This window comes from Xenopus laevis, chromosome 6L (genome assembly GCF_017654675.1).
Source record: "Xenopus laevis strain J_2021 chromosome 6L, Xenopus_laevis_v10.1, whole genome shotgun sequence".
Lineage (NCBI taxonomy): Eukaryota > Metazoa > Chordata > Amphibia > Anura > Pipidae > Xenopus > Xenopus laevis.
Window position 1 is genome coordinate 161,629,271 of NC_054381.1, and position 20,223 is coordinate 161,649,493.

Sequence of the window (20,223 nt, forward strand, 5' to 3'; positions counted from 1 at the left end):
GATGTAGACCCATTTATAATCTGCGGGGAGCCAAGATCACATGATATGACCAACTGCAAATTGTCTCACAGTATATATTTCTTTTACCTATTTGCTCTGATGCTATTGGTTCTGCTACTCTCCATTACTGTCCTCTGCTGGGGGCATGGCATTATTTTATCATTTCTATTAGTGAGCGTGGGGTAAAATCTGACCCGCACCCGACCCTAACCCGCCCTCCCTTAGCCCGCGCCCATCAGAATCCAACTTCCAGGTTTCTTTTATAGACCTGCACCCACCTCTGATGTCACAAAAGGGGCGGGGCGAGCAGGCACTTGTCTATAAAAAAAGAAGCCTGGACCCAGAAATGGGGGTGTGAACTCGCCTAACCCACGGTTCCCGCGGATATCGGGCCGGCCCACACATCACTAATTTGTATCCATAGAGCAGACGTGCCGTTCAGCAGGGCTGGCATTAGAGAACTTGGGGTCCCATATACTACTTATTAGCAGGATCATTGTAACATAGTAAGTAAGGTTGAAAAAAGACACACGTCCATCAAGTTCAACCTTTAACTTTTTTTTTTTATCTGCCTAACTGCCAGTTGATCCAGAGGAAGCAAAAAACCCATCTGAAGTCTCTCCAATTTGCCTCAGAGGGGAAAAAATTCCTTCCTGACTCCAAGATGCAATGGGACCAGTCCCTGGATCAACTTGTACTATGAGCTATCTCCCATATCCCTGTATTCCCTCACTTGCTAAACACCATCCAACCCCTTCTTATACCTATCTAATGTATCAGCCTGTACCACTGATTCACTTCCCAGCTCTCCCTGTAACACCCCTTTCCCTCCTCTAATCTCATTGGCTCCCTCCTGTCTGCTGGGAGGAGCTACTGGTGAATAAAGCATCCGACCCTTCCTTGTACCTATCTAATGTATCAGCCTGTACCCCTGATTCACTTCCCAGCTCTCCCTGTAACACCCCTTTCCCTCCTCTAATCTCATTGGCTCCCTCCTGTCTGCTGGGAGGAGCTACTGGTGAATAAAGCATCCAACCCTTCCTTATACCTATCTAATGTATTAGCCTGTACCACTGATTCACTTCCCAGCTCTCCCTGTAACACCCCTTTCCCTCCTCTAATCTCATTGGCTCCCTCCTGTCTGCTGGGAGGATCTACTGGTGAATAAAGCATCCAACCCTTCCTTATACCTATCTAATGTATCAGCCTGTACCCCTGATTCACTTCCCAGCTCTCCCTGTATCACCCCTTTCCCTCCTCTAATCTCATTGGCTCCCTCCTGTCTGCTGGGAGGAGCTACTGGTGAATAAAGCATCCGACCCTTCCTTGTACCTATCTAATGTATCAGCCTGTACCACTGATTCAGGGAGACAATTCCACATCTTCACAGGTCTCACTGTAACAAACCCCTTCCCAATATTTAGCTGGAACCACTTTTCTTCTAATTGGAATGGGTGACCTTGTGTCAGCTGGAAAGACCTACTGGTAAATAAATCATTAGAGAGATTATTATATGATCCCCTTATATATTTATACATAGTTATCATATCTCCCCTTAAGCGCCTCTTCTCCAGAGTGAACATCCCCAATTTGGCCAGTCTTTCCTCATAGCTAAGATTTTCCCTTTACCAGCTTAGTTGCCCTTCTCTGTCCCCTCTCTAATACAATAATGTCCTGTTTGAGTGATGGAGACCAAAACTGTAGGGCATATTCTAGATGGGGCCTTACCAGTGCTCTATACAGTGGAACAATGACCCCTCCTGTGATGTACCAGTTTGGTCCCCAGTGGGGTCAGGAGGCAGAGAGAGACTTTATTAAACTGTAATCCCATTTATTTGGCCCAGGGCCCCAAGCAGAGAATTGACATGAACATGTGAGTGGTTTGTGTGTATTTGGTGTCAGAATTGCTTAGAAACCCGTCTGTTTGTCCAGCGTTACTGTGTTTGGCACATTCCACATTTACTGAGGCTTTGGCACAATGAGTTTATTCACCCCCTGCGGTGGCACCGCTCCATCAACAAACACAAGGAAGTCACTTTAATATTTACTGCCAGTTACTCATTAAGCCGGTAAATCGGCATCTATTTAATCGTTACTTTATCTTTTATGGCAGATAAACTGATAAATTGATGCCATTATGTTCCCCACCCCAGAGCTGATGTCACTCGCCTGGTGGTTCAATAGGATATAATGGGTTATCTGAAAGCTGGAGTAACCTAATCCTAAACTAGTAAAGATGGAATATCTTGGGTTAGGAGAGGAAAAAACACAGATATTTTCTAACAGATATAAGAACAGTTTTGGCAAATCTTTGGAAGGGTTATGTTATGGGAATGCAGAAAAAATTTGCAAGAAGGTTTCAGTTGAATAGGGTGGGAGGTCAGGGAGAGGGTTTGGGTCGGTGGGGTCCCTCTGGATTTTCCCAATATCCCACTGGCCCAGTCCGACCCTGCTATACTATACCTGCTATACTATAGTGGCACTCGCTGACATTAACATAAGGTTGCCACCTTTTTACTGGCCAGGATCTGGGCAGGGGGCAGGTTGGTAACATCACGGGGGCAGGTCAGTAATGATTAATGAGCGTCATGTCAATCGAGGGGGGTCCTGCCCTGTTAGTCTTGACCCAGGCAACCCTTCTGAAAACCAGGCTGTCCCAGACAAAACTGAACATTAACAAAAGAATTAAAAAAAAGCTTCTATGTGTTTGTTTCTATATAATCTATAAAGACTATTAATAAAGATCCAATTTAAATGAAAATACAATTGGAAGGGATACTGGGGGCTGTAGTTCAATGGGAGCTGGGGGCTTCAAGTTTGACATCCCTAAATTTTATCTCCCAAGGTGGAGGTGCTCTATCCTTCCTGCACTGGGAGGTGCACCCTTCTCTGGCACCCACCTCTAGGGGTCTCTACACTGTCACATGGACCCAGAGCAGCCAATCAGCTCTTTGTTTTCACTTTCAATCCTGTTTGAGCCTGATGAAGAGCACTGGCTGGTTGGTTGCTGTTGGTAAGTGCACTGTCGGGGGTTAAAAAGCGTAGTTGCACCTTTGTACTCGAGTCACATGAGTGACATGTGCTAGAGCCTCGGCTGATGGAAGAATGTGATTATTATGGGCTGGTCAGAGATGTATGTAGGGGTCACAGAGCTGACAATCATGTTTCATAGTGAGCAGTAGAGATGGGAAACAAAGCACATGGGACAACCCCGCGAGTTTGTATATAGAGGTGAGACCTTCTGGTCACATGACTTTATCTACCCTCTCTACCTTGTACTTACCTCCCTGTTTCACTTGCAATTAAACGGACACCCATTGACTTTAATGTGCGTCAGATTACACCGGCGTTGGAATCGTCGCTGGCGTCAGATCCCTAACAGCACTCATTATGTATTCAGTGGAACCTCAATTTCACATGCCCTGATTATAAACTTTGTATAATGAATTTCAGTGGGTCCTTTTCCCTGATTTTACAGCAAAATTGTGTATCCTTGCAGTGCTAAAATGTAAATCGCCGGCGGGGAGGCAGTTAGGAGAGATTAGTCGCCCGAAGAGCGACTAATCATCCCAAATCTACCTGTGTGGGCCTGTGAGTTGAGAGACCTGAGGCAATTGCTTTATATGAATGACTCAAGGCCATAAAATCTAATGTAGAGACAAAAGAGGTTTCTATGGGAGTAAAATGAGAACCTGGAAAACCTGTTCAGGGAGATAAAGAGTATTTGTGTGCTGGTACTGACCCAGTCACATTCAGTGTCCTGCCTGTAACATACACCTGTGACTGACTTCTTGCTCATATCTGTTGTGTATTTAATGTTTTGTAACATTACAGGGTCCCGTGCAGCTCAGTGTCAATCAGTGGTTGCTGTGGTTTTGGTTCTGGTCTCTCTCATAACAACATTAAAGATATAAGAAACACTCATGTGTCAGCCATTGTTCCAATAATATCTATGGAATCCAAGAGCAGTCCAGTCTGTCTACATGAGTGATACTCAGAGTTCCCTGTATAACTCAGCCTGCAGCCTTGTGTCTTTATATGGTCACAGAACAACCCCTCAGTGACTTCTAATATCCTTATCATTTACAGTAGGGGGTACATTATCCCTTATAATACATGAGTGATACTCAGAGTTCCCTGTATAACTCAGCCTGCAGCCTTGTGCCTTTATATGGTCACAGAACAACCCCTCAGTGACTTCTAATATCCTTATCATTTACAGTAGGGGGTACATTATCCCTTATAATACATGAGTGATACTCAGAGTTCCCTGTATAGCTCAGCCTGCAGCCTTGTGCCTTTATATGGTCACAGAACAACCCCTCAGTGACTTCTAATATCCTTATCATTTACAGTAGGGGGTACATTATCCCTTATAATACATGAGTGATACTCAGAGTTCCCTGTATATTTCAGCCTGCAGCCTTGTGTCTTTATATGGTCACAGAACAACCCCTCAGTGACTTCTAATATCCTTATCATTTACAGTAGGGGGTACATTATCCCTTATAATACATGAGTGATACTCAGAGTTCCCTGTATAACTCAGCCTTGTGCCTTGTGCCTTTATATGGTCACAGAACAACCCCTCAGTGACTTCTAATATCCTTATCATTTACAGTAGGGGGTACATTATCCCTTATAATACATGAGTGATACTCAGAGTTCCCTGTATAACTCAGCCTGTAGCCTTGTGTCTTTATATGGTCACAGAACAACCCCTCAGTGACTTCTAATATCCTTATCATTTACAGTAGGGGGTACATTATCCCTTATAATACATGAGTGATACTCAGAGTTCCCTGTATAACTCAGCCTGCAGCCTTGTGCCTTTATATGGTCACAGAACAACCCCTCAGTGACTTCTAATATCCTTATCATTTACAGTAGGGGGTACATTATCCCTTATAATACATGAGTGATACTCAGAGTTCCCTGTATAACTCAGCCTGCAGCCTTGTGCCTTTATATGGTCACAGAACAACCCCTCAGTGACTTCTAATATCCTTATCATTTACAGTAGGGGGTACATTATCCCTTATAATACATGAGTTTCTTTCATATGAATAATTTTATGGTTTTAAACTCATTATCCGCTCGTTTCTCCAGCTCCTCGTGTTCGCACAGTTACTAATGTATCACTATTGCCCGGGGCACGGGAAAGGCCCCTGATACCTGAGTGTCCCGTGTATAGACTGAACGATCACTGCAATATCTCATTACACCGTGTTCTTTGGCAGCAGGAATGGAAAAAATGTTATGTAAGTTAAAGTTCCCTCTAAACCCCCAGTGTGCCAGAGATCTAATATTCTTCCTTCTCAGAGGGACAGTCCAGAGAGAAATAAAGGACAAGTTTGGAGCAAAAGGGCAGGTAATTCCAGTTCTGCAACACTGTGACCATCACTATTTGTTTTCCTTTTTTCCCCAAAGGCGGGTGATAACATTCCCTTCATGTGGATATAATTACAGGTTGTGACACGGGCCGGCCCACCCAGAGCCTGGACTAATAAGCTGAACTGCAATGCCCTGCAGTAAGGATGAACTCATGACACTGAAAGGAAACATTTGGGGAAAGGAGCTCGATACTTGTGTGCATCGCTGCATTGAACCATGGACTTCAAGCTGGACCTCTGTGTTTGGATCATGGTGTTCTTCCCTTTGCTTTTACATGGTACGTTCCATTTGTCTCCTTATGTATTTCAAAATCTGCTAATTATAATAATTAATTGCAATCATACTCTTTACTGGTGTGGATTGACTTTCCCTTTACTTTCTTATAACTGTACATTAAAGCACACAGACTTGTGTTATTCTTCCTTAGCTTTGTCTTTTGATTAATATGGAAATAAAAGAAATAGATTTCAGGCATATGGGCTGCCCAGATTCTGCTGAAATTCATATATAAAGCAGAAAAATGAGTTTTTGTCCTTTTTTATATATTTAATCTGTGTCTATAGCTCATGACATTGTTTGTTAGTGGAGTTACAATTCCCTGATTAGTGAGTCGGGTGTATAGAAATATAATAAATAACATAAACGTGTGATTACTGAGAAAAGGGAACTGCACCCAAAAACTGTATTTGATAAGTTTACGTATAAATGTAAAACACATTCTGTTCTCTGGTTCCAACTCAGTTCTCCATCAGGTCTGCTGGTTATTGCTAACTGCTTTCTGGAGTCAGAACCAGCAGTGCAAAGACTAAAACCGACACGTTTAATATTGGGAAGTTGCACAGAATCCTCTTATCTGTTATTCTCTATGGGGCAGGAATAACACGACTAGTGACGAGCGAATCTGTCCTGTTTTGCCGAAAAATTTGCGAAACCCGCCATAACAATTTGCAAAGTGGCAAAAAATTCGTAAAACGCATTGAAATCAATTAGCTTTTAACGCGGACAGTTTTTTACGTGAACGACAATTTTTCTCTCTCCAAATGCATTAAAGTCAATGGGCGTTTTTTCTTAAGGCGACTTCTTTGTCCTAATGCATTAGGGAAGAGACACACGCTCAGATTCGGGGAGATTAGTCGCCTAGCAACAATTCTCCTCTTCTTCAGGGTGACTAATCTCTCCGAACTTCCTCCCGCCGGCTAGAAACGAAATCGCTGACGGGATGGTACTGAGAGCACTTTGTTATCCGAAGTCGCCTGAAGTTGCCTCATGAGGAAAGATTGGGCGACTTCGGAAAATGAAGTGCTCCAAGTGCCATCCCGCTGGTGATTTAGATTCTAGCTGGTGGCATGAGGCAGTTCGGGAAGTTTAGTCGCACTGTAGAAGAGGCGATTTATCGTCGGGCGACTAAATCTCCCCGAATCTAAGCGTTTGTCTTTGCCCTTAAAGTCAATGGGTGTTTTTTCTTATGGCGACTTTTGTCACGTTGCATTAAAATCAATGGGTGTTTTTCTTATGGCGACTTTTTTGTCCTAATGCATTAAAGTCAATGGCTGTTTTCTCTTATGGCGACTTTTGTCACATTGCATTAAAGTCAATGGGCGTTTTTTTGGGGTTTTTTATGGCGACTTTTTTGTCCAAATGCATTAAAATCAATGGGCGTTTTTTTTCTCTGCAGATTTTTTACGCAATAATTCTCACATGATGAAATTCGGAATTTTGCCGCAAATCCATGGCTGGCGAATAAATTCTCTCATCACTAAACACGGAATACTCTGTGTATTATTCAGCACTGAGCACAGTCATATAGAAATGTATAATTCATATATACGAATATATATATATATATATATAGTAATCTGCTATGGAGTCATACCAGTACTCACGAGAAAAGTGATTAACTTCGACTGGCTGCAAGTAATATTATTAGAACTGTCAATTCGTTTAAAATACCGCAATTATAATTTATTACACTTAGCGGACTGACGTTTCGGCTGTAACAACAGCCTTTTTCAAAGTGTTAATTAACTATATTTGAGTGGGCACTGAACAGTTAATTAACACTTTGAAAAAGGCTGTTGTTACAGCCGAAACGTCAGTCCGCTAAGTGTAATAAATTATAATTTTTTAAGTCCTGTGAGTGCAGTATTTTGAACTATATATATATATATATATATATATATATATATATATGTATATACATAGTAATAGTTTGTATTTTATTTAGCCATGTTATTTTGCAAACTGAAATATTTTTATACTATGACTTTAGCAGTCCCCAGTTTAAAGACCACAAATAGAATATGTTGGGGCAGGAATGGGGAATACATAGAATACATAGAGGGTGCAGGGAATCCTTTATTCAAAGATGGGGCAGACTAGATCATTCTGATGGTATTTTACAGGGGGAGGGGCAAGGAGTCCATAATTCCAGGAGTGGGTGGGACTAGATCACTCTGATAGTATCTTACAGGGGGAGGGGCATGGAGTCTAGAATTTAAGGAGTGGGTGGGACTAGAAAACTCTGATAGTAGTTTAAAGAGGGAGGTGCAGGGAGTCTAGAATTTAAGGAGTGGGTGGGACTAGAACACTCTGAAGGTAGCCTTCAGTGGGAGGGGCAAGCAGTGGGCCGGCCTAAAAAACAATGATGGTAGTTTATAATTTGAGGAACATGGAGCCTTGTGAGGCTGATAGAAAGTGACAAATGTTCAATTTTCTCCATAGAACAATGTCTATAAAAAGCCCCAGTCAGAGGTGGAGAATTAGAGATTAGAACTCAGGTGGATCATGACAAGTGAGCAAAGGGGAATTTACATGTGAAAGCATTAAAAGGTATCACTACAGAGATTAACTGGCCCCTGCATTGTTTAGACCTCAAATTCATAATTGAATCCTCTGTATTGTTCACACCTGTAACACCTCTATTGTTTATATCCTAAATCCCTGTACTGTTCCACCTGAGACCCAGAATGAAACTGCCACATTGTTCTCCTGTTCTCACTCTTATAAACTGATCAAGGGGCACCAGCCCTGTGTCACTGTATGTAGTACAGTATTAACTGTCCAACTAAATCTGGTCATAGACACAAAGATCTGATCGTTGGAATCCTCGAACCATCGGACGTCCCCATCTCCCGACCTGCCACTAACCATTCAGATGAAATAAAGTAGTAAAAGAACAGATCAGCTGAAATTCTGCCCCTGACAGTAATCGTATGATATCTATGTCCGACCAAAGCTAGTGACAATCTCCCACTGAAAATCGTATGATCGGCAATACACACAGAGATATTATCGGCAGGCGACAGAAATTATGTAACCTGTCCGATGGACCAAACAACGATCTCCACCGGACGAAAATGTCGGGACTCTCCACACACAGTCCGAAAATCCTTTGAATCCTCAATTCGTATGATCGGATCTTTGCGTCTATGGCCAGCTTTAGAGTCCTGATAGGTTACCCTGTCTCCTGCTGTGTTCTGCCTTCCCTATGCTCCCTGTGTGTGCCATACTCTGCTTGCCCAATGCTGCTTGTGTGTGCCATTCCCTGCTTCCCCAGTGCTGCTTGGGTGTGCCAATTTCTGCTTGCCCAGTGCTGCTTGGGTGTGCCATTCTCTGCTTGCCCAGTGCTGCTTGTGTGTGCCATTCTCTGCTTGCCCAGTGCTGCTTGGGTGTGCCATTCTCTGCTTGCCCAGTGCTGCTTGTGTGTGACATTCTCTGCTTGCCCAGTGCTGCTTGTGTGTGACATTCTCTGCTTGCCCAGTGCTGCTTGTGTGTGACATTCTCTGCTTGCCCAGTGCTGCTTGTGTGTGACATTCTCTGCTTGCCCAGTGCTGCTTGTGTGTGACATTCTCTGCTTGCCCAGTGCTGCTTGGGTGTGCCATTCTCTGCTTGCCCAGTGCTGCTTGTGTGTGACATTCTCTGCTTGCCCAGTGCTGCTTGTGTGTGACATTCTCTGCTTGCCCAGTGCTGCTTGGGTGTGCCATTCTCTGCTTGCCCAGTGCTGCTTGTGTGTGACATTCTCTGCTTGCCCACTGCTGCTTGTGTGTGCCATTCTCTGCTTGCCCAGTGCTGCTTGGGTGTGCCATTCTCTGCTTGCCCAGTGCTGCTTGGGTGTGCCAATTTCTGCTTGCCCAGTGCTGCTTGGGTGTGCCATTCTCTGCTTGCCCAGTGCTGCTTGTGTGTGACATTCTCTGCTTGACCAGTGCTGCTTGTGTGTGACATTCTCTGCTTGCCCAGTGCTGCTTGTGTGTGACATTCTCTGCTTGCCCAGTGCTGCTTGTGTGTGACATTCTCTGCTTGCCCAGTGCTGCTTGTGTGTGCCATTCTCTGCTTGACCAGTGCTGCTTGTGTGTGACATTCTCTGCTTGCCCAGTGCTGCTTGGGTGTGCCATTCTCTGCTTGACCTGTGCTGCTTGTGTGTGACATTCTCTGCTTGACCAGTGCTGCTTGTGTGTGACATTCTCTGCTTGCCCAGTGCTGCTTGTGTGTGACATTCTCTGCTTGACCAGTGCTGCTTGTGTGTGTCATTCCCTGCTTGCCCAGTGCTGTTTTGGGTTTGCCATTCTCTGTTTGCCCAGTGCTGCTTGTGTGTGACATTCTCTGCTTGACCAGTGCTGCTTGTGTGTGACATTCTCTGCTTGCCCAGTGCTGCTTGTGTGTGACATTCTCTGCTTGCCCAGTGCTGCTTGTGTGTGACATTCTCTGCTTGCCCAGTGCTGCTTGTGTGTGCCATTCTCTGCTTGACCAGTGCTGCTTGTGTGTGACATTCTCTGCTTGACCAGTGCTGCTTGTGTGTGACATTCTCTGCTTGCCCAGTGCTGCTTGGGTGTGCCATTCTCTGCTTGACCAGTGCTGCTTGTGTGTGACATTCTCTGCTTGACCAGTGCTGCTTGTGTGTGACATTCTCTGCTTGCCCAGTGCTGCTTGTGTGTGACATTCTCTGCTTGACCAGTGCTGCTTGTGTGTGTCATTCCCTGCTTGCCCAGTGCTGTTTTGGGTTTGCCATTCTCTGTTTGCCCAGTGCTGCTTGTGTGTGACATTCTCTGCTTGACCAGTGCTGCTTGTGTGTGACATTCTCTGCTTGCCCAGTGCTGCTTGTGTGTGACATTCTCTGCTTGCCCAGTGCTGCTTGTGTGTGACATTCTCTGCTTGCCCAGTGCTGCTTGTGTGTGCCATTCTCTGCTTGACCAGTGCTGCTTGTGTGTGACATTCTCTGCTTGACCAGTGCTGCTTGTGTGTGACATTCTCTGCTTGCCCAGTGCTGCTTGGGTGTGCCATTCTCTGCTTGACCAGTGCTGCTTGTGTGTGACATTCTCTGCTTGACCAGTGCTGCTTGTGTGTGACATTCTCTGCTTGCCCAGTGCTGCTTGTGTGTGACATTCTCTGCTTGACCAGTGCTGCTTGTGTGTGTCATTCCCTGCTTGCCCAGTGCTGTTTTGGGTTTGCCATTCTCTGTTTGCCCAGTGCTGGTTGTGTGTGCCATTCTCTGCTTGCCCTACACTACCTGTGGGATTTAAGCCTGGTAGGGGTTTGTTCTGGGGGTTGTTAGCATTTGGAAATAGTTGTTAGGGGCCCCTAAGGTGTTTAATCATGTGTTGGGGGACTTCAATTTTTCACATGAATGATAAGGGATCACCAACCATTTGGTTTTTTGGTGTGTTACCACCGTTAATGTGGATATGATCTTAAAAGTTCTTGGGGTAATGTGGGTGTGGTTTACAGTGGGTGTGGTTTAAAAGGGGGAGTAGTCAACACTGACTTCCATTATCGGCCCACGCTACCACAGAGGTCTTTGCTCACTAGTTTAATGGAATACAATTTGTTCAATGGTCTGTGTGATTGGAAGAGAATATCAGTCTAAGTTGATTTATACCTGCAAAGAATAGGTGATATATGTGTAATATACCAATACTATTATATACAAATATTATTTACATGGTCCCTTTGTGGGTTTGTATAATTTGGTGAAAGGTCTTATATAGTGGGTTAAATGTTAGTTACTCAATGGCTCTCTTTAAGGAATCTCTCAGATCTCTATAAACAAACAATTTCAAAATATGGGCCTCCTCCCTATCTTCAAGTCAAGTTGGAATGTTGTGATGGTTTAGTTCAACCCTTTATTAAAAACATATTTTTCTTGATTTGACAGAACTTTCCACCGAGGGGACAAGTGAAGTCAGTGCAAGTTTTTCTGATACAGATTCTACCAGTACAGCACCATATACACCTGTACCTGCAAATTCATTTTCAGAGTCTATAGCAGTGAATGAATCTGGGTTAAATATAGTTACAACAACTGCCAACACTGAAACAGAGAACTCTACTGCAATGCCATCAACTAACAGCTCCTCATCAGAACCCGAGACTTTGCCAACAACACAACCTACCACTGATGCTCCTTCTACAGTGTCTGAAAGTGGGTTTTCTACAGCAGATCTGTATTCTATGAGATCTACTGATGCAGCAACAACTGAATCCACTACAATGGAAAGTACTGAGCTCCCCAGTGGTGCACCTTCTACTACACTTTCCACCACAGGACATATTATAATGGCATCAGCTAATGCCCCCACATCAGAGACTGTTCTGGTAGATACCAATGAATTGAAAACCAAAGTTCCTTCAACAACTGAATTTCCCACAGAAATCACTTCTAAAACTAGTGAATTTGAACATTCAACTATAGAACCTTACATAAAGGAAACACCTAATGCCTCACCATCAGAATCCACTTCAGGAGGAACAACTGAAGAGCTTTCTCCAACCATTGGAACTGAAGTTGCAACATCAGAACCTTATACAAAGGAATCAACTGATGCCTCAACATTTGCTACCGTGGAAATAACAGAATATTCCACAGCATTGCCTTTTACAACTGGACAAACCGATTATTTCACTGACAAACTTTCTAAAACTTCTGAGAGTTTCACTACAGAACCTTATACAATGGAATCAGCTGATAACTCTAAATCAGACTCTGCTTCTGAGGGAACAAATGAATTTACAAAAACTCCAGCAACTGTCTTTTCCACTGTGGAATCTTCTTCAACAGAATTAACAGCGACATTAGAATCGACTACAAAGGAAACAACTGAGCATATGATTGAAGAACCTTCTATAACTGCTGAATTTTATACTACACAAACCTATACTATGGAATCAACTGATATTTCAGCCTCAGAATCAGCTACTGTGCAAACAATTGTGACAGAGGTATTGTCTATTACTACAGATCTTTATACAATGGAAACCAGTGATACTTTAATATCAGAATCTCCTACAGTGCAAACAACTGACCTGCCCACAAAAGAACCTTCAATGACTCCAGTCACCAACATTCCTACTACAGAATCATATACAGTGGAAATAGCCTCAGAATCTCCTACTGTGGAAACAACTAAGACTTTGACAGAAGAACCTTCTGTTACTACTGAAGTTTTTACTACAGAACTTAATACAATGGAAACAACTTCAGAATCTCTTACTGTGAAGACAACCGAGAGTTTGACCAAAGAACCTCCTACTATGGAAACCACTGAGAATTTGACTGAGGAGCCTCATTTTAGTACTGATTCTTATACCACAGAAATAGCTTCAGAATCTCCTACTATGGAAACCACTGAGAATTTAACAGAAGAAACTTTTATGATTACTGAAGTTTTTATTACAACAACTGAGATTTTGACAGAAGAACCTTTGTTTACTACTGAAAATTTTACTACAGAACTTAATGCAGAAAAAACAACCTCCGTTGACACAATTGGGAATTTGACTGAGGTACCTCCTACTGTGGAAACAGCTGGGACTTTAACTGAAGTACCTTCTGTTACTACTGAAGTTTTCACTACAGAATTTTATACAATGGAAACAACCTCAGAATCTCCTACTGTGGAAACAACTGAGACTTTGACAGAAGAACCTTCTTTTACTACTGAACCTTTTACTACAGAATTATTTACAATGGAAACAACCTCAGAATCTCCTACTATGGGATCAACTAAGAATTTTACTGAAGAGCCTCCTACTATGGAAACAACTGAGAATTTTACTGAAGAGCCTCCTACTATGGAAACAACTGAGAATTTTACTGAAGAGGCTTCTTTTTCTACTAAACCTTTTACTGCAGAATTTTATACAGAATCTCCTTCTGTGGAAACAACTAAGACTGAAGAACATCCTTCTATGGAAACAACTAAGAGTTTGACTGAAGAGCCTTATTTTACTACTGAACTTTTTACTACAGAATTTTTTACAATGAAAACCACTTCAGAATCACCTAATGTGGAAACAACAGAGACTTTGACAGAGGAGCCTTCTTTTACAACTGAAATTTTTACTAAAGAAGAAACAACCTCAGAATTTCCTACCATGGACACAACTGAGCATTTGACTGAAGAACCTTCTGTTACAACTGATGTTTTTACTACAGAATTTAATACAGAAGACACAACATCAGAATTTTCTACTATGGGAACAACTGAGAATGTGACTGAAAAACCTCCTACTGTGGAAACAACTGAGAAATTCACTGAAGAAACTCCTACTATGAAAACGACTGAGAATTCGACTGAAGAGCCATCTTTTACTACTGAACTTTTTACTACAGAATTGTATACAATGGAAACAACCTCTGAATCTACTACTATGGAAACGACTGAGAATTTGACTGAAGAGCCTTCTTTTACTACTGAACTTTTTACTACAGAATTTTCTGCAATGGAAGCAACTTCAGAATCTTCCACTGTTGAAAAAACTGAGAATTTGACCAAAGAGCCTTCTTTTACTCCTGAACTTTTTACTACAGAATTTTTTACAATGGAAACAACTTCAGAACCTCCCTCTGTAGTAACAACAGCGACTTTGACAGAGGAGCCTTCTGTTACTGCTGGAAGTTTTACTAGGGAAGAAACAACCTCAGAATTTCCTACCGTGGAAACAACTGAGAATGTGACTAAAGAATCTTCTGTTACTACAAGTGTTTTTACTACAGAATTTATTACAGAAGACACAACCTCAGAATTTTCTACTATGGAAACAACTGAGAATGTGACTGAAAAAACTCCTACAATGGAAACAACTGAGAATTTGACTGAAAAGCCTCCTTTTACTACTGAACTTTTTTCTACAGATTTTTTTACAATGGAAACAACCTCAGAATCTCCTACTATTGAAACAACTGAGAATTTTACTGAAAAACCTTCTGTTACTACTGAACTTTTTACTACAGAACATTATACAATGGAAACAGCCTCAGAATCTCCTACTATGGAAACAACTGAGACTTTGACAGAAGAACCTTCTGTTACTACTAAACCTTTAACTACAGGATTTTTTATAATGGAAACAACCTCAGAATCTCCTACCATGGAATCAACTGAGAAATCTAATGAAGAAACTCGTACTATGGAAACGACTGAGAATTTGTCTGAAGAGCCTTCTTTTACTACTGAACTTTTTACTATGGAATTGTATACAATGGAAGCAACTTCAGAATATCCTACTGTGGAAACAACAAAGATTTTGACAGAAGAGGCTTCTGTTACTACAGAACTTTTTACTACAGAATTTTATACAATGAAAACAACTTCAGAATCTCCTACTGTGGAAACAACTGAGACTTTGACTGAAGAACCTTCTTTTACTACTGAAATTGTTACTACAGAAGAAACAACTTCAGAATTTCCTATCGTGGAAACCAATGAGCTTTTGACTGAAGAACCTTCTGTTACTACTGATGTTTTTACTACAGAACTTAATTCAGAAGACACAACCACAGAATTTTCTACCGTAGAAACAACTGAGAATTTGACTGAAGAACCTCCAACTATGGAAACAACTGAGAATTTTACTGAAGAGCCTTCTTTTACTACTGAACTTTTTACTACAGAATTTTTTTCAATGGAAGCAACTTCAGAATCTCCTACTGTGGAAACAACAAAGACTTTGACAGAAGAGCCTTCTGTTACTATTGAAATTTTTAATACAGAAGAAACAACTTCAGAATTTCCTACCGTGGAAACCACTGAGCTTTTTACTGAAGAACCTTCTGTTACTACTGATTTTTTTACTACAGAACTTAATACAGAAGACACAACCACAGAATTTTCTACCGTGGAAACAACTGAGAATTTGACTGAAGAACCTCCTACTGTCGAAACAACTGAGAATTTTACTGAAGAGACTTCTTTTACTACTGAACTTTTTACTACAGAATTTTTTACAATGGAAGCAACTTCAGAATCTCCTACTGTGGAAACAACAAAGACTTTGACAGAAGAGCCTTCTGTTACTACTGAAATTTTTACTACAGAAGAAACAACTTCAGAATTTCCTACCGTGAAAACCACTGAGCTTTTGACTGAAGAACCTTCTGTTACTACTGATGTTTTTACTACAGAACTTAATACAGAAGATACAACCACAGAACTTTCTACCGTGGAAACAACTGAGAAATTGACTGAAGAACCTCCTACTATGGAAACAACTGAGAATTTTACTGAAGAGCCTTCTTTTACTACTGAATTTTTTACTACAGAATTTTTTTCAAGGGAAGCAACTTCAGAATCTCCTACTGTGGAAACAACAAAGACTTTGACAGAAGAGCCTTCTGTTACTACTGAAATTTTTACTACAGAAGAAACAACTGCAGAATTTCCTACCGTGGAAACCACTGAGCTTTTGACTGAAGAAACTTCTGTTACTTCTGATGTTTTTACTACAGAACTTAATACAGAAGACACAACCACAGAATTTTCTACCGTGGAAACAACTGAGAATTTGACTGAAGAACCTCCTACTGTCAAAACAACTGAGAATTTTACTGAAGAGACTTCTTTTACTACTGAACTTTTTACTACAGAATTTTTTACAATGGAAGCAACTTCAGAATCTCCTACTGTGGAAACAACAAAGACTTTGACAGAAGAGCCTTCTGTTACTACTGAAATTTTTACTACAGAAGAAACAACTTCAGAATTTCCTACCGTGGAAACCACTGAGCTTTTGACTGAAGAACCTTCTGTTACTACTGATGTTTTTACTACAGAACTTAATACAGAAGATACAACCACAGAACTTTCTACCGTGGAAACAACTGAGAATTTGACTGAAGAACCTCCAACTATGGAAACAACTGAGAATTTTACTGAAGAGCCTTCTTTTACTACTGAACTTTTTACTACAGAATTTTTTTCAAGGGAAGCAACTTCAGAATCTCCTACTGTGGAAACAACAAAGACTTTGACAGAAGAGCCTTCTGTTACTACTGAAATCTTTACTACAGAAGAAACAACTTCAGAATCTCCTACCATGGAAACCACTGAGCATTTGACTGAAGAACCTTCTGTTACTTCTGATGTTTTCACTACAGAACTTAATTCAGAAGACACAACCACAGAATTTTCTACCGTAGAAACAACTGAGAATTTGACTGAAGAACCTCCAACTATGGAAACAACTGAGAATTTTACTGAAGAGCCTTCTTTTACTACTGAACTTTTTACTACAGAATTTTTTTCAATGGAAGCAACTTCAGAATCTCCTACTGTGGAAACAACAAAGACTTTGACAGAAGAGCCTTCTGTTACTACTGAAATTTTTAATACAGAAGAAACAACTTCAGAATCTCCTACCATGGAAACCACTGAGCATTTGACTGAAGAACCTTCTGTTACTTCTGATGTTTTCACTACAGAACTTAATTCAGAAGACACAACCACAGAATTTTCTACCGTAGAAACAACTGAGAATTTGACTGAAGAACCTCCAACTATGGAAACAACTGAGAATTTTACTGAAGAGCCTTCTTTTACTACTGAACTTTTTACTACAGAATTTTTTTCAATGGAAGCAACTTCAGAATCTCCTACTGTGGCAACAACAAAGACTTTGACAGAAGAGCCTTCTGTTACTACTGAAATTTTTACTACAGAAGAAACAACTTCAGAACTTCCTACCGTGGAAACCAATGAGCTTTTGACTGACGAACCTTCTGTTACTACTGATGTTTTTACTACAGAACCTAATACAGAAGACACAACCACAGAATTTTCTACGGTGGAAACAACTGAGAATTTGACTGAAGAACCTCCAACTATGGAAACTACTGAGAATTTTACTGAAGAGCCTTCTTTTACTACTGAACTTTTTACTACAGAATTTTTTACAATGGAAGCAACTTCAGAATCTCCTACTGTGGAAACAACAAAGACTATGACAGAAGAGCCTTCTGTTACAACTGAAATTTTTACTACAGAAGAAACAACTTCAGAATTTCCTACCGTGGAAACCAATGAGCTTTTGACTGAAGAATCTTCTGTTACTACTGGTGTTTTTACTACAGAACTTAATACAGAAGACACAACCACAGAATTTTCTACCGTGGAAACAACTGAGAATTTGACTGAAGAACCTCCAGCTATGGAAACTACTGAGAATTTTACTGAAGAGCCTTCTTTTACTACTGAACATTTTACTACAGATTTTTTTACCATGGAAGTAACTTCAGAATCTCCTACTGTGGAAACAACAAATACTTTGACAGAAGAGCCTTCTGTTACAACTGAAATTTTTACTACAGAAGAAACAACTTCAGAATTTCCTACCGTGGAAACCACTGAGCTTTTGACTGAAGAACCGTCTGTTACTACTGATGTTTTTACTACAGAACTTAATACAGAAGACACAACCACAGAATTTTCTACCGTAGAAACAACTGAGAATTTGACTGAAGAACCTCCTACTGTGGAAACAACTGAGAATTTTACTGAAGAACCTTCTTTTACTACAGAATTTTTTTCAAGGGAAGCAACTTCAGAATCTCTTACTGTGGAAACAACAAAGACTTTGACAGAAGAGCCTTCTGTTACTACCGAAATTTTAACTACAGAAGAAACAACTTCAGAATTTCCTACCGTGGAAACCACTGAGCTCTTGACTGACGAACCTTCTGTTACTACTGATGTTTTTACTACAGAACTTAATACAGAAGACACAATCACAGAATTTGCTACACTGAAAACAACTAAGAATTTGACCGAAGAACCTCCTACTGTGGAAACAACTGAGAATTTTACTGAAGAGCCTTCTTTTACTACTGAACCTTTTACTACAGAATTTTTTACAATGGAAGCAACTTCAGAATCTCCTACTGTGGAAACAACAAAGACTTTGACAGAAGAGCCTTCTGTTACTACTGAAATTTTTACTACAGAAGAAACAACTTCAGAATTTCCTACCGTGGAAACCACTGAGCTTTTGACTGAAGAACCTTCTGTTACTACTGATGTTTTTACTACAGAACTTAATACAGAAGATACAACCACAGAACTTTCTACCGTGGAAACAACTGAGAAATTGACTGAAGAACCTCCTACTATGGAAACAACTGAGAATTTTACTGAAGAGCCTTCTTTTACTACTGAATTTTTTACTACAGAATTTTTTTCAAGGGAAGCAACTTCAGAATCTCCTACTGTGGAAACAACAAAGACTTTGGCAGAAGAGCCTTCTATTACTACTGAAATTTTTACTACAGAAGAAACAACTTCAGAATTTCCTACCATGGAAACCACTGAGCATTTGACTGAAGAACCTTCTGTTACTACTGATGATTTCACTACAGAACTTAATACAGAAGACATAACCACAGAATTTTCTACCTTGGAAACAACTGAAAATTTGACTGAAGAACCTCCTACTGTGGAAACAACTGAGAATTTTACTGAAGAGCCTTCTTTTACTACTGAACTTTTTACTACAGAATTTTTTACAATGGAAGCAACTTCAGAATCTCCTACTGTGGAAACAACAAAGACTTTGACAGAAGAGCCTTCTGTTACTACTGAAATCTTTACTACAGAAGAAACAACTTCAGAATTTCCTACCGTGGAAACCACTGAGCTTTTGACTGAAGAACCTTCTGTTACTACTGATGTTTTTACTACAGAACTTAATACAGAAGACACAACCACAGAATTTTCTACCGTAGAAACAACTGAGAATTTAACTGAAGAACCTCCTACTGTGGAAACAACTGAGAATTTTACTGAAGAGCCTTCTTTTACTACTGAATTTTTTACTACAGAATTTTTTTCAAGGGAAGCAACTTCAGAATCTCTTACTGTGGAAACAACAAAGACTTTGACAGAAGAGCCTTCTGTTACTACCGAAATTTTAACTACAGAAGAAACAACTTTAGAATTTCCTACCGTGGAAACCACTGAGCTCTTGACTGACGAACCTTCTGTTACTACTGATGTTTTTACTACAGAACTTAATACAGAAGACACAACCACAGAATTTGCTACACTGAAAACAACTAAGAATTTGACCGAAGAACCTCCTACTGTGGAAACAACTGAGAATTTTACTGAAGAGCCTTCTTTTACTACTGAACTTTTTACTACAGAATTTTTTACAATGGAAGCAACTTCAGAATCTCCTACTGTGGAAACAACAAAGACTTTGACAGAAGAGCCTTCTGTTACTACTGAAATTTTTACTACAGAAGAAACAACTTCAGAATTTCCTACCGTGGAAACCACTGAGCTTTTGACTGAAGAACCTTCTGTTACTACTGATGTTTTTACTACAGAACTTAATACAGAAGATACAACCACAGAACTTTCTACCGTGGAAACAACTGAGAAATTGACTGAAGAACCTCCTACTATGGAAACAACTGAGAATTTTACTGAAGAGCCTTCTTTTACTACTGAATTTTTACTACAGAATTTTTTCAAGGGAAGCAACTTCAGAATCTCCTACTGTGGAAACAACAAAGACTTTGGCAGAAGAGCCTTCTATTACTACTGAAATTTTTACTACAGA

The 20,223-nt window shown here is 40.7% G+C and overlaps 1 protein-coding gene across 1 annotated transcript; it reads left to right on the forward strand.

Moving 5' to 3' along the window:
- Positions 1–5,521: 5,521 nt before the first annotated feature.
- Positions 5,522–20,208, forward strand: LOC121394508 (mucin-3A-like). The gene is made up of 2 exons (XM_041565676.1): positions 5,522–5,671; positions 11,543–20,208. The coding sequence occupies exons 1-2, from the start codon at positions 5,611–5,613 to the stop codon at positions 20,206–20,208; spliced, it is 8,727 nt and encodes a 2,908-aa protein (XP_041421610.1). The 5' UTR covers positions 5,522–5,610.
- Positions 20,209–20,223: the final 15 nt, after the last annotated feature.